At 44.2% G+C, this 15,566-nt stretch overlaps 1 protein-coding gene and 1 long non-coding RNA gene across 8 annotated transcripts in view; one reads left to right on the top strand and one right to left on the bottom strand.

The window, feature by feature from the left end:
- THSD7B (thrombospondin type 1 domain containing 7B) overlaps nucleotides 1-15,566 on the bottom strand; it is a 1,210,507-nt gene that overhangs the window by 664,989 nt on the left and 529,952 nt on the right. For all 5 annotated transcript variants that reach the window (XM_063933719.1, XM_063933721.1, XM_063933718.1 and 2 more), the window contains one exon: nucleotides 5,911-6,074. In XM_063933719.1, the coding sequence (XP_063789789.1) occupies nucleotides 5,911-6,074 (164 nt within the window). The remainder of the gene's footprint in view (nucleotides 1-5,910; nucleotides 6,075-15,566) is intronic.
- Nucleotides 1-15,566, top strand: part of LOC134944828 (uncharacterized) — a 92,388-nt gene that overhangs the window by 28,527 nt on the left and 48,295 nt on the right. The window lies entirely within an intron of this gene.

Below are 15,566 nucleotides of genomic sequence, written 5' to 3'. Positions count from 1 at the left end.
TATATATATATATATATATATAGAGAGAGATAGATAGATAGATAGATAGAGCAGCATTGAAAAGTATTTCTAATTCTATATTACCACGTAGTAATTAAGTTGAACTACCAATATAACTTACTTGTACACACTTAATGATTGCTAACAGTATACAACCTTACACAATATTTTCATAACTGCTATTAAGTCTACACAGATTCTGAGAACAGTGACATCCCAGTTTATCTGGGAATATTATGTAGACTATGCTTTTATCTGACAATGTGAAGTGATCAGAGATGTCGCGGTGAATAATTTAATGAGCCCACAAGACACTTTCTCAGATTCAGAGCAGTAAATGTGTTTACATTGCCAATGATGTATCGTGCTTCTGCCAGCCTAATAATTTGAAAATTTCGATTACAAGGGCCTGAATGGATCATAACAGCATTTTTTAATAGTTATTCCGTTGGCCATCAATTTTAATTAAAGGCACTTTTACCGTTTTAAATTGATACTTTCATCTTACAAGCTCGGAAAATGTAAACCAATTATACATCTTAGATACAGTGAGGAGAGGATGGAGAATTTGAAATTTGAAGAATGCTATTACACCCAATAAATTATTTTCACATTCACATCTGATACATTTATATTATATCAGAGGAAGGCAGACAGTGATTCTCTGACTGTTGTGTAGCTTCAAGTCTCAGGATGTGATGGCATTTTGCACAGTTGCTCATAGGGGACTAGAACAAACTGTACTTTCTACAGGTCTCCTCCGAGAGTTCCTAGTGGGGGTGTCAAGGTGGGTGATGCAGGGGGCGTGTCACAGTGAATGGCATCATCACACCCCAGACTCCATTTTCTCAAAGCCGCGATTTTCAGCAAAGATGAGGACCATAACCCCTTTACTTCAATGTTTCACCTTGGTAGCTAAGGCGCTTTGTGCTGCAGATTGGGAGCACTTTAGAAATCACCTACACTAATACCTGTGGAATTGAATAATTTTTAACATATATGAATTACCAGTTTTGTATACTTTAATAAAGTCAGATTAGGCAATTACAAAAAACTATGTGACTCAGGGTAGCCCGAAGTCTACATATAAAACTTTTTGAGTGAACCGTGAGCAAGTTTGGAACCCATTTGAGAGAATGTTAGTTTTAATCCACTATTAGTTGTGCTAAATATGCACTGAGATGGCATTACTATGCAGCAAAACGCAAAGTCTGCGGCCACTTAAAGAGAGTACGTTTGCTGTGGAGTTCTACGGGGACCGTGGTTATCACGGGTAACTAAGTAGGATGACGATAGATAAATCTCTGATTTGTCTGGCGGTAACCCTTTGTTAAATAATGCAGAATGGTGAAAGAGCCTGAATCATTTTTTCTGTAAATCTGGGTTATTGGGATTCTAGCTACAATCTACAGTATAACATCACTGGGCACATTAAAGAGGTTTTTTTTTTAATAAAACTTCTAAAAAGGAAAGGTATCCGCTTCACACTAAATGTCCATACACACTTAACGATAAAATGAGTGACGTCGCTCATTTTCCCCCTCCTTGAGCGACGTCGCTCATTTTCCCCCTCCTTGAGCGACGTCGCTCATTTTATCGTTAAGTGTGTATGCCGCCAGCGACGACCGATGCGCGGCCCCGCGGGTCGGCAACGATCATCGCTGTCGGTAGGGCATGCATGAAGGATGTGGACTGTCGTCCACGACCTTCATGCAGGGCTGGCAGGGGGCGTGACGTCACTGAGCGATATGAGCGGTCATATCGCTCAGTGCGTACAGGCGGCCGCCGACCGGCCGGCCCGGGAGGGGGAAACGTTAGACGATGTCGCTCACAGAGCGACATCGTCTAATGTGTATGGGCCTTTAGAGCTCCCTTGCAATGAAATCACCCAGCATTTTGCAGGCACATAGACTAGCTGTTAAGGATCAGTATGCAGGCACTGGCTGTGCAGAGAGGATGCAGTCAAAATGCCGGCAGTCGTTCAGGAGATGTTCAGGAGACCAATGGCGGAATCCTGACAGCTGGCATTTTGCAGACGGCCGGCATCTCGACACCCGACCCCAATTCCCACGCCACCAACCAAGTGGGAATAGAACCTGTGGCGAGCTAAGCTCACCACCAGGCCTGCAGCGTGGGAGCGCAGTGAGCCCACAAGGGGAGTTGCTGCCTCACTGCCGGTATTCCAACAGATGAGACGCTGCTGTCGGGATACTGACAGCCGGCATCCCGTCTGCCGGTATATCATACCGGACCTGTGCAGAGTTCAGTGGGAAAGAAAGAGGCAGTGCAATTGTTACCAAGTGAGGAACACGAATCTAGAAGAGTAATGATGCAGCTGGTAGCCCAAAACATCTAACATAGGAAAGGTTAGTTGCTGTGACTGACCTAATGTATAGCAATACTATAAGTATATTCAATTATTTTTCTCATCCTCTCAAGTATTGAGGGCAAACAAATCTGCCTTTCTTTACTATAGCTGAAGACTTGAAGTCTGGGACTTGTAGTGCATACACCACTTACATTGCTTGTTATTATTACACATTACTAATAATGCTAACACTACTAAGCTATTGCTAATTGCATTTTTATTATTTATTTTATTTTTACTTTTGTAATCCGTTTAATTTCAGTATTGCTGACAAGGTCATAGGTAAGTGAGGTCATAGGGAGTTAAGGGCATTGATTGGAGATAGGATGATATGGGTGGAAATTTGGTGGAACATGATATACGGGTGTAGTATGGTTTGCCGGCGGTCGGGGTCCCGGCGACCAGCATACCGGTGCCGGAATCCCGACCGCCGGCATACCGACAGCTGGGCGAGTGCAAATGAGCCCCTTGTGGGCTCGCTGCGGGCACGGTGGCATTCTATGCGCGCCACGCTATCTATTCTCCCTCTAGGGAGGTCGTGGACCCAAAAGAGAGAGAAAAGATGTTGGTATGCAACCTGAAGACCACCCATGATATACAGTAGGGGCAGACTGGGAGGGACATGATTATGAGATTGGGATGATGATATGAAAATATTGCTAGACATGACCCTGGTTAATACTGCACACAGCGTTCGGGCGACATGCCACAGTGCAGAGTAATCAGTGATGTGCGGTCAGGGTAGGCAGAGCTTCACCTGTTATACTACAGTATACTCCAGAGGTTTGACATAAATATCATCTTTGTATTATTCTCATAATTTTTATAGCCATAACTCACCACCAAATCATATATAGGTGTGTGTAAATCTGGCTCTGATACTAGCCAGTGCCTCCCAGCCATTAACCTCACCGCCCTTCACTTAGGGTAACATAATATAGTGATATAAAGTAAACTTTAACTAAAGCATGGTTATTGCACTAAGGGCCTGATTTGTGTACAGCTCCGATGGCGGGAGGACCGTGCATATGTAGAATGGATCCTGATTTGTCGCATGGACTGCACCAGCCTGTGGTTGTTTGGTGGTAGGTAGGGGGTGGCACCGGGCAACCCTTTCCCCCTCCATTTTCTGGGAGCACCGAGGCCAGTGTCTGTGTCTTCCGATGCAGATTTACAGTTTTCAGCTATGGATCTGAGATGGACATCTAAGTAGATTGAGGATGGCTGATGTTTTTACAGATTATCCAATGCAGCATCCTTGGACTCACTGAAGCATGCAAGAGGCGTCTATTAACACACAACGCCTCCTGAGCATTAGCATATTAAGCATATTAAGACACAGTAGCTGCATCCTTAAGACAGGCATGCATGGCCAGCATAACAGCATTGTAGGCATTGTACAAACATTGTAAAATGTTTTCACGGGAAAACATATTTTTAAAAAATCATAAATTCCCCCTACTGCGGTCACGTGGCGTTTCTCCACATGCTTCCAGCTATCCACCAATTAGCATGCTGACAGCCATTTACTGGCTGCAGGCTGGGAGACAGGTAGAGAATGCTAAACTCTGATTGCTTGACAGCTCCAGCCATTCACCAATCAGCATGCTGGCAGCAATTCATTGGCTGCAAACTCTGAAGCAGGTAGAGAATGCTGCTTGGCCAATCAGATTGTGTGTAATACACAATCAGAGTGGCTGGAAGCCTTCTCTAACTGACTCCCAAGTTGCTCCAGAGACACCAGCCTTTCCCTGTTCAAAAGTCGCTAGAATTGTGGGCTCTTGGGCAGCTTCCCAGTAAGCCTATAAGTTAAGATGGCTCAGCACTGGCATGTCCAGGTGGACAACTATATTTACTACTGGTAACATTATAATGTCATTTATTTTTACATTCTAATCCTTTAAAAATGTATGTATTTCAATTATATATTTATATTGTAAAAATATAACAAATAATGATTTGGAAATTTAGCTCTAATAATAAAAATAATGACATTGTTAAAATAAATTAAAACAATGAAAAACTAAACCATTGCAAAAAATGATTTACTAAAAGAATAAAGGCCTTTTGTTCTTTGAAACATGTGACCATTCAAGTTTTAGCAGACAGATGGGTAGATGCTTAAGAAGTTTCAGACTGGTGTGTATACTGTATATCAAGAATAAGCATCATGGGGATTACTGTATGCTGAGCTGGATGCATGATCTGTTCAAAGAGTATGCTCCATAAAGTCATAAATAAATATAGCACTGACAATAGTCATCATCAGCAGCACTGACAATAGTCATCATCAACAGCACTGACAATAGTCATCATCAGCAGCACTGACAATAGTCATCATCAGCAGCACTGACAATATTAATCAGCAGCAGCACTGAAAATAGTCATCATCATCAGCACTTACTATAGTCATCATCAGCAGCACTTACTATAGTCATCAGTAGCACTGACAACAGCCATCAGCAGCAGCACTGTCAATAGTCATCATCAGCAGCACTGACAATAGTCATCAGCAGAACTGACAATAGTCATCATTAGCAGCACTGTCAATAGTCATCATCAGCAGCACTGTCAATAGTCATCAGCAGCAGATCTGACAATAGTCATCATCAGCAGCACTGACAATATTAATCAGCAGCATCACTGAAAATAGTCATCATCAGCAGCACTTACTATAGTCATCAGTAGCACTGACAACAGCCATCATCAGCAGCACTGACAATAGTCATCAGCAGCACTGACAATAGTCATCAGCAGCACTGACAATAGTCATCATTAGCAGCACTGTCAATAGTCATCAGCAGCAGCACTGTCAATAGTCATCAGCAGCAGCACTGTCAATAGTCATCAGCAGCACTGTCAATAGTCATCATCAGCAGCACTGTCAATAGTCATCAGCAGCAGCACTGACAATAGTCATCAGCAGCACTGACAATAGTAATCATCATCAGCACTGACAATAGTAATCATCATCAGCACTGACAACAGCCATCAGCAGCAGCACTGACTATAGTCATCAGTAGCACTGACAATAGTCATAATCAGCAGCACTGTCAATAGTCACCATCAGCAGCAGCAGCACTGTCAATAGTCATCAGCAGTAGCACTGACAATAGTCACCATCAGCAGCAGCAGCACTGTCAATAGTCATCAGCAGCAGCACTGTCAATAGTCATCATCAGTAGCACTGACAATAGTCACCATCAGCAGCAGCAGCACTGTCAATAGTCATCATCATCAGCACTGACAACAGCCATCACTAGCAGCACTGTCAATAGTCATCAGCAGCAGCACTGACAATAGTCATCATCATCATCAGCACTGACAACAGCCATCACTAGCAGCACTGTCAATAGTCATCAGCAGCAGCACTGTCAATAGTCATCATCAGCAGCACTGAAAACAGTCAATATTATCATGATCAGCCTTTAGGCAGAAATAAACATATAGGCTTTGGAGAACATTGCTGTTATTCTTCACAGATGTAATGAGGTAGTGTTACATGACAATACATGGGAAAGCAGCATGATCAAGCCACTGACCTTCTTTTTTTGTCCCTGATTCCATCACACTTTGTGCACAAAACACCTTTCGGGTCTGAACTCCGCCACCGCACTGTGTCGTTTCCTCTGCCCGGGAAGTGGTACCCTGCTCAGTGAGTAGAGATGCCTGGCACTCCGTCCACTCAGAGGTCTTCCAGGAGAAGCTTGCAAAAGAAAAATGTTCATGTAAATGACAACCACACATGCTCCTGCAGTTTCATTTAGTTAAAGAGCAGATATGAAACTTAAAATTAGAGATTTGTGCCTGACCATTTTTGCTGGTTTTGGTTCCAATTCGTCGTCTGGTTTTGCCTAAACTACTGTACCTCACTGTTTTCTTAAAAAAAAAACAACATAATAAAAACAGCCAAATCACGTTATTTTTTTAAATCCAAATTGAGGCTCTAATTCAGCATAGATCATAAATTTGCGATTTTACGCACTTCTACGAACCATGCTGAATTAGGGCCTCAGTTTGGATTGAAAATAAATAACATGATTTCAGCAGTTTTTTTTCCAGTACACTGACATGTGGGGAAACGGGACCCAGCACAGGGCAAGATCCACCCCCCAACACACACATACACGGGCAGGCAGGGATGCATGTTTAGGATAGCCCTCTGCTTACATAGCCTACAGACGGCCACTGCCATGTTTCAGGTCACAGAGGCTGCGTATGATGTCACGTAGGTGCCGCGGACCTCCCCCCAAATGGTCCGGACAGGCCTGCATTGTCTATCCTCCTGTGCCATCTCCCCCCCCCCCCCCCCCCGATGCCGAGGTGTTTGCAAATATGAGATGCCATCGCATCTCACAGTGTGCGCACACGGAGTGCGGCTTCTGCGCGTGCGCATACTTCACAGGACATCAGGATGTGAATGCTGCCGCAGCAGTGTTCCATGCTGAATTAGGCAATGAATTCAAAACCCACAATTCAGGTTTGGCTTTGATCTTCTCCTGATCGGGTTTTGGTTCACTTCGGATCCACAAAATTTGGGTGGGTTCAGATTTCTGGAGAACCAAACTGCACATCTCTACTTAAAGGGCCTAATTCAGAAAATTTGTTAGCAGTTGGGCAAAACCATGTGCAGAGAGAGTTAGATTTGGGTGGGGTGTGTTCACTTCAAACTGATCTAAATTGCAGTGTAAAAAAAGCAGCCAGTATTTCCCCTGCACAGAAACAAAATAACCCACCCAAATCTAACTCTCTCTGCAAATGTTATATCTGCCTCCCCTGCAGTGCACATGGTTTTGCCCAACTGCTAACAAATTTGATGCTGCGATCAACTCTGAATTACCCACAAAATGTATAATCAGAGGAACAGTAGTGCACCCAGCTACCAAAGGAAGAGATTACATTAGCGTTTACATCCCTTTTAACACACCACAGGGAAGGTCTTCTTACGGAGCCCTTGCCCCTGCGGCTCTAATTTAAAACATTCCGACAATCTTGAAACTGATATTAATTAATATTTCCTTATTTCTGGTGGTCTGAAGTGATCAACAAACATTACATTTAAGGTCTCTCCCTTGTTTAAAAGGGATGTGTTTGGTTTCTAACAGGTCCTCCCCTTAGATTTATATAAAGTAGAGATGTGCAGTGGGCATTTTTCGGGTTTTGTGTTTTGGTTTTGGATTCGGTTCCGCGGTCGTGTTTTGGATTCGGACGCGTTTTGGCAAAACCTCCCGTAAGAATTTTTGTCGGATTCGGGTACGTTTTGGATTCGGGATTTTTTTTTTTTTTTAAAAACCTCAAAAATAGCTTAAATCATAGAATTTGGGGGTAATTTTGATCCTATAGTATTATTAACCTCAATAACCATAACTTCCACTCATTTCCAGTCTATTCTGAACACCTCACACCTCACAACTTAGGTAAAATAAAGCCAGTTTGTGCAATGGCCTCCAAATTGCCTCTTTTTCCTGCCAGTATACGTACGGACTGTCTGACATGCCTACTTGGATGCTGTCACTCATATAATCCTCCACCATTCTTTCAATGGTGACAGAATCATATGCAGTGACAGTAGATGACATGTCAGTAATCGTTGGCAGGTCCTTCAGTCTGGACTAGATGTCAGTTTTCGCGGGTGGTTTTGGAAATTTTATCCTTTTCCTGGCAGCTCCAGTGGCGGTAGAAAATGAAGGAGGGGCTGTAGGCGGGTCACGTTCCACTTGACTTGACAAGTGTCTCACCAGCAGGTCTTTGAACATCTGCAGACTTGTGTCTGCCGGAAAGAGGTACAACGCAGGCTTTAAACCAAGGATCGAGCATGGTGGCCAAAATGTAGTGCTCTGATTTCAACAGATTGACCACCCGTGAATCCTGGTTAAGCGAATGAAGGGCTCCATCCACAAGTCCCACATGCCTAGCGGAATCGCTCCGTTTTAGCTCCTCCTTCAATCTCTCCAGCTGCTTCTGCAAAAGCCTGGTGAGGGGAATGACCTGACTTAGGCTGGCAGGGTCTGAACTGACTTCACGTGTAGCAAGTTCAAAGGGTTGCAGAACCTTGCACAACGTTGAAATCATTCTCCACTGCGCTTGAGTCAGGTGCATTCTCCCTCCTTTGCCTATATCGTAGGCAGATGTATAGGCTTGAATGGCCTTTTGCTGCTCCTCCATCCTCTGAAGCATATAGAGGGTTGAATTCCACCTCGTTACCACCTCTTGCTTCAGCTGATGGCAGGGCATGTTCAGGAGTGTTTGCTGGTGTTCCAGTCTTCGGCACGTGGCTGCTGAATGCCGAAAGTGGCCAGCAATTCTTCGGGCCACCGACAGCATCTCTTGCACGCCCCTGTCGTTTTTGAAAAAATTCTGCACCACCAAATTAATTGTATGTGCAAAACATGGGACGTGCTGGAATTTGCCCACATGTAATGCACGCACAATATTGGTGGCATTGTCCGATGTCACAAATCCCCAGGAGAGTCCAATTGGGGTAAGCCAATCTGCGATGATGTTCCTAAGTTTCCGTAAGAGGTTGTCAGCTGTGTGCCTCTTATGGAAAGCGGTGATACAAAGCGTAACCTGCCTAGGAATGAGTTGGCGTTTGCGAGATGCTGCTACTGGTGCTGCTGCTGCTGTTGTTGCTGCGCGAGGCAATACATCTACCCAGTGGGCTGTCACAGTCATACAGTCCTTAGTCTGCCCTGCTTCACTTGTCCACATATCCGTGGTTAAGTGGACAGTGGGTACAACTGCATTTTGTAGGACACTGGTGACTCTTTTTCTGACGTCTGTGTACATTCTTGGTATCGCCTGCCTAGAGAAGTGGAACCTAGATGGTATTTGGTACCGGGGACACACTACCTCAAGAAATTTTCTAAGTCCCTGTGAACTAACGGCGGATACCGGACGCACGTCTAACACCAACATAGTTGTCAAGGCCTGAGTTATCCGCTTTGCAACAGGATGACTGCTGTGATATTTCATCTTCCTCGCAAAGGACTGTTGGACAGTCAATTGCTTACTGGAAGTAGTACAAGTGGTCTTCCGACTTCTCCTCTGGGATGACGATCGACTCCCAGCAGCAACAACAACAGCGCCAGCAGCAGTAGTCGTTACACTCAAGGATCCATCTGAGGAATCCCAGTTAGGAGAGGACTCGTCAGACTTGCCAGTGACATGGCCTGCAGGACTATTGGCGTTCCTGTCTAAGGAGGAAATTGACATTGAGGGAGTTGGTAATGTGGTTTGCAGGAGCTTGGGTACAAGAGGAAGAAGGGATTTAGTTGTCAGTGGACTGCTTCCGCTGTCACCAAAAGTTTTTGAACTTGTCAATGACTTCTGATGAATGCGCTCCAGGTGACGTATAAGGGATGATGTTCCTAGGTGGTTAACGTCCTTACCCCTACTTATTACAGCTTGACAAAGGCAACACACGGCTTGACACCAGTTTGAATAGATAGAGTTAGACCAGATGCAGTGCACTTATCAGATAACAAAAAGGTACTTCCCTCACAAATCCTCTGTCATAGGGTTCACCATGTACTTCAGCCAAGTGGAATCCATATGTGGGGGAAACAAAATTCCAGATATAGTGTAGTAAATTCGAAATAACAACAAATTTACAATAGTCTAATATAAATGGTCAGTAGGACCGATATACAAATGGTGCAAATGGTAATAGACACCTGTTGTTCGCATTTCTGTTGAAATAATTCCACACCGAAAAGGTGATTTTTTTTTTTTGTATTTTGACCAGGCATGTCAATGGCCTTATTCATCCCACGGATAACACGTGTCTCCCCGGGTGCCTGACTTAAACCACCTCACCATCAGAATCCTCCATGTCAATTTCCTCAGCGCCAGCAACACACATATCCTCATCCTGGTGTACTTCAACAGTGACAGCTTCAATTTGAATATCAGGAACTGGACTGTGGGTGCTCCTTCCAGCACTTGCAGGGGGCATGCAAATGGTAGAAGGAGCCACCTCTTCCCGTCCAGTGTTGGGAAGGTCAGGCATCACAACTGACACAATTGGAATCTCCTTGGGGATTTGTGATTTAGAAGAATGCACAGTTCTTTGCTGTGCTTTTACCAGCTTAACTCTTTTCATTTTTCCAGTGGGAGGATGAGTGCTTCCATCCTCATGTGAAGCTGAACCACTAGCCATGAACATAGGCCAGGGCCTCAGCCGTTCCTTGCCACTCCGTCTCGTAAATGGCATATTGGCAAGTTTACGCTTTTCCTCAGACGCTTTTAATTTAGATTTTTGGGTCATTTTACTGAACTTTTGTTTTTTGGATTTTACATGCTCTCTACTATGACATTGGGCATAAGCCTTGGCAGACAACGTTGATGGCATTGAATCGTCTCTGCCATGACTAGTGGCAGCAGCTTCAGCAGTAGGTGGAAGTGGATCTTGATCTTTCCCTATTTTACCCTCCAAATTTTGGTTCTCCATTTTTTAATGTGTGGAATTATATGCCAGTAATATATCTGGAATTAGACGGCAGTAATATCTGGAATTAGATACCACTAGATAGATACCAGATACCACTGTGACTGGAATGATGACCTATGCACAGTGACAGGACACTACCACAGCACCCTACAGTAGCAAGATGCAGCACAAGACACTGGACTTTTAGTAATGTACTGTAGTATACTGGTCACCACAATGCAGCACAAGACAATGAGTAGTGATACTGAGCACTGATGAGGATACTAGAACTGACACTGGGCAGCAAGTACAGCACTGGACTATTGTACTGTAGTATACTGGTCACCACAATGCAGCACAAGACAATGAGTAGTGATACTGAGTACTGATGAGGATACTAGAACTGACACTGGGCAGCGAGAACAGCACTGGACTATTATACTGTAGCATACTGGTCACCACAATGCAGCAGCAAGACAATGAGTAGTGATACTGAGCACTGATGAGGCTACTAGAACTGACACTGGGCAGCGAGAACAGCACTGGACTATTGTACTGTAGTATACTGGTCACCACAATGTAGCACAAGACAATGAGTAGTGATACTGAGTACTGATGAGGATACTAGAACTGACACTGGGCAGCGAGAACAGCACTGGACTATTGTACTGTAGCATACTGGTCACCACAATGCAGCACAAGACAAAGAGTAGTGATACCGAGTACTGATGAGGATACTAGAACTGACACTGGGCAGCGAGAACAGCACTGGACTATTGTACTGTAGTATACTGGTCACCACAATGCAGCAGCAAGACAATGAGCACTGATCCTGAGCACTGATGAGGATACTAGAACTGACATTGGGCAGTGAGAACAGCACTGGACTATTGTACTGTAGTATACTGGTCACCACAATGCAGTACAAGACAATGAGTAGTGATACTGAGCACTGATGAGGATACTAGAACTGACACTGGGTAGCGAGAACAGCACTAGACTATTGTACTGTAGTATACTGGTCACAATGCAGCACAAGACAATGAGTAGTGATACTAGAACTGACACTGGGCAGCGAGAACAGCACTGGACTATTATACTGTAGCATACTGGTCACCACAATGCAGCAGCAAGACAATGAGTAGTGATACTGAGCACTGATGAGGATACTAGAACTGACACTGGGCAGCGAGAACAGCACTGGACTATTGTACTGTAGTATATTGGTCACCACAATGCAGCACAAGACAATGAGTAGTGATACTGAGTACTGAGGATACTAGAACTGACACTGGGCAGCGAGAACAGCAATGGACTATTGTACTGTAGTATACTGGTCACCACAATGCAGCAGCAAGACAATGAGCACTGATCCTGAGCACTGATGAGGATACTAGAACTGACACTGGGCAGCGAGAACAGCACTGGACTATTATACTGTAGCATACTGGTCACCACAATGCAGCAGCAAGACAATGAGTAGAGATACTGAGCACTGATGAGGATACTAGAACTGACACTGGGCAGCGAGAACAGCACTGGACTATTGTACTGTAGTATATTGGTCACCACAATGCAGCACAAGACAATGAGTAGTGATACTGAGTACTGATGAGGATACTAGAACTGACACTGGGCAGCGAGAACAGCACTGGACTATTGTACTGTAGTATACTGGTCACCACAATGCAGCAGCAAGACAATGAGCACTGATGAGGATACTAGAACTGACACTGGGCAGCGAGAACAGCACTGGACTATTGTACTGTAGTATACTGGTCACCACAATGCAGCACAAGACAATGAGTAGTGATACTGAGCACTGATGAGGATACTAGAACTGACACTGGGCAGTGAGAACAGCACTGGACTATTGTACTGTAGTATACTGGTCACCACAATGCAGCACAAGACAATGAGTAGTGATACTGAGCACTAATGAGGATACTAGAACTGACACTGGGCAGCGAGAACAGCAATGGACTATTGTACTGTAGTATACTGGTCACCACAATGCAGCAGCAAGACAATGAGTAGTGATACTGAGTACTGATGAGGATACTAGAACTGACACTGGGCAGCGAGAACAGCACTGGACTATTGTACTGTAGTATACTGGTCACCACGATGCAACAGCAAGACAATGAGCACTGATCCTAAGCACTGATGAGCTTACTAGAACTGACACTGAGCAGCGAGTTGCAGCACTGGACTATTGTACTGTAGTATACTGGTCACCACAATGCAGCACTGATACTGAGCACTGATATTGAGCTGATATTGAGCTTTCCACTCAGAGAACGTAGCCACGTCCTCTCGCTCTCTCGACAATGCACAAGTGAAAATGGCGGCGACGCGCGGCTCTTTATATGGAATCCGAATCTCGCGAGAATCCGACAGCGGGATGATGACGTTTCCCCCGTTCGGGTTTTCCGAGTCAGGCGGGAAGAACCGAGGCTGCTTCGGACCCGTGTAAACCACGTGAAGTTCAGGGGGGTTCGGTTCTCGGAGAACCGAACCCGCTCATCTCTAATATAAAGTGACCCATTTATTAAACATCATGACAGAGCAGGACTGCAGCAGCCCACTGTGTTCTCCCTGGCTGTAATTTATGATAGTGACATAAGCCCCATTCTACAAAACTGGCCAAAACATTAATGAAGTTCCAGTAAAATGCTACATTTGTGATGTATAAACTTTTCAAAGTAGTACTACCCTTTAACCCAGTGGTTCCCACACAAATGTGTGCCTAGGCACCCTAGGGAGCCGCAAGGCTCTTGCAGGGGTGCATCGGGTTGGTGGTCTAGGACCAAATAAAATTATTTATGTCAAAGTGATAGTCAAAACCAGTCAAAGTGATAGTCAAAACCAGTGCTAGCGGCTGCCAATCATAAAGCATGTGGACAGTCAGAAGCCCAACCCTGTCCTCCACCAAATAACTGAACCTAAGTATGACAGGTGGGCACAATTTACATAATTACAATTTTTTTTTCAAATTTATCATTAAAAACTTTAATCCTAGGGGTGATGTGAAGAAAATACTGCTACTCTAGGGCACCATGATTGAAGAAAGTTTGGGCACCGCTGTTTTAGCCATTTGATACAATAACTGGCAACCGACTATATTAACCTAGAGAACCTTGATTTCCCTGAAACCTTGCATAGAATGTGAGAACTATTTACACATCACCTTACACCTTGCTAACCCTGACAATCATTGTACATTTTAGAGCATGGTATCACCGTTTCTTTTCCCAGTTACTACGGTTTCTATTCCTCCAATCAGTATTGAGTCCCGACTCCTAACAAAGAACACATTGCAATCCCTCTTTCCCTAATGCTTACAATTATGTTTCAAGTGCCTATTTACCTCATTCATTTTATATGACTGTTCCGAGACTCTGTGTACACGTCGCCTTCTCCTACTAATACAGATTCATTTCAATAGAGTGCAGAGAGCGTTGACAATTTATAAATAAACATAATAAAGATAATAATTCCCCCAAAGAGATGATTATATGATCAGAGGCGACAGGCGGTATCAGCACATTAGTTCCCTCTAATGACTGATGTCTCACTCACTTCCACAGTCAGTAAAATGCAGGTGGATCTTTCCAGGGAGATACCACGGCTCAAGAATTAATATTTTAGCAGCAGTGTTTGTTTTTTTCTGTAGGAAATAACACACAGATTTTTTGATATAGAAACATTAATATAAACATATAATTACTGTATTGCCAGCGAGTGTTTCATTTAGTAAACCCGCGGGCTTCCAGAGCCCGAACAGCAGGGTGTCATTAAGTGAGGAAACAGCTCAATCTGATGATCTGGTAATGACTGTAATTTAAAGCAAATGTACTAATGCTAAGGGCGCTAGTACACGCCATTACTTTCTGTAGTGTATTTTCTATACTTGCAGTAGACTTTGCCAGAGCAGTTGATAAAATGTGATATAAAGAAGGTGCATTGTACAATGTTCTGAAAGGAATGCAGCCTATAAACAGGAAGGCTACATTTTCTCGATGTACAGTATTGCCCAGAAATGCCCAGAAGTCAAAGGGGTCTTTTAATAGCATTTCTGAGTGTGTGTAGTATTTTCATTGTAAGGGAGTTCACATAGTCGGTTGAGCCCTATTGAATTATGTCTCCCAAGGGACTTGAAGCATGTGTCTCAGTCAGGTGAAGGGTTGGTCTAAAGTGGAATGTAAGAAACAGAAGGCTATAGCCTGAGCATTATATAGGGCAAGGGTCTGAGATCTTGTTGCCTTAGCGTATTCCAGGGTCTGAGATCTACATTACAGGGTCTGAGATCTTATGGCCTCAGCACATTGCAGGGTCTGAGATCTTGTGGCCTTAGCACATTGCAGGGTCTGAGATCTTGTGGCCTTAGCACATTGCAGGGTCTGAGCTCTTGTGGCCTTAGCACATTGCTAGGTCTGAAATCTTGTGGCCTTAGCACATTGCTAGGTCTGAGATCTTGTTACCTTAGCGTATTCCAGGGTCTGAGATCTACATTACAGGGTCTGAGATCTTATGGCCTCAGCACATTGCAGGGTCTGAGATCTTGTGGCATTAGCACATTGCAGGGTCTGAGATCTTGTGGCCTTAGCACATTGCTAGGTCTGAGATCTTGTGGCATTATCACATTGCAGGGTCTGAGATCTTGTGGCCTTAGCACATTGCTAGGTCTGAAATCTTGTGGCCTTAGCACATTGCAGGGTCTGAGATCTTGTGGTCTTAGCTAGAGATGAGCGGGTTCGGTTTCTC

Source organism: Pseudophryne corroboree, chromosome 7, assembly GCF_028390025.1.
Source record: "Pseudophryne corroboree isolate aPseCor3 chromosome 7, aPseCor3.hap2, whole genome shotgun sequence".
NCBI classification, from domain to species: domain Eukaryota; kingdom Metazoa; phylum Chordata; class Amphibia; order Anura; family Myobatrachidae; genus Pseudophryne; species Pseudophryne corroboree.
The sequence above is the reverse complement of the archived record's forward strand: the minus strand, read 5'-3'. Positions and strand labels throughout refer to the sequence as shown.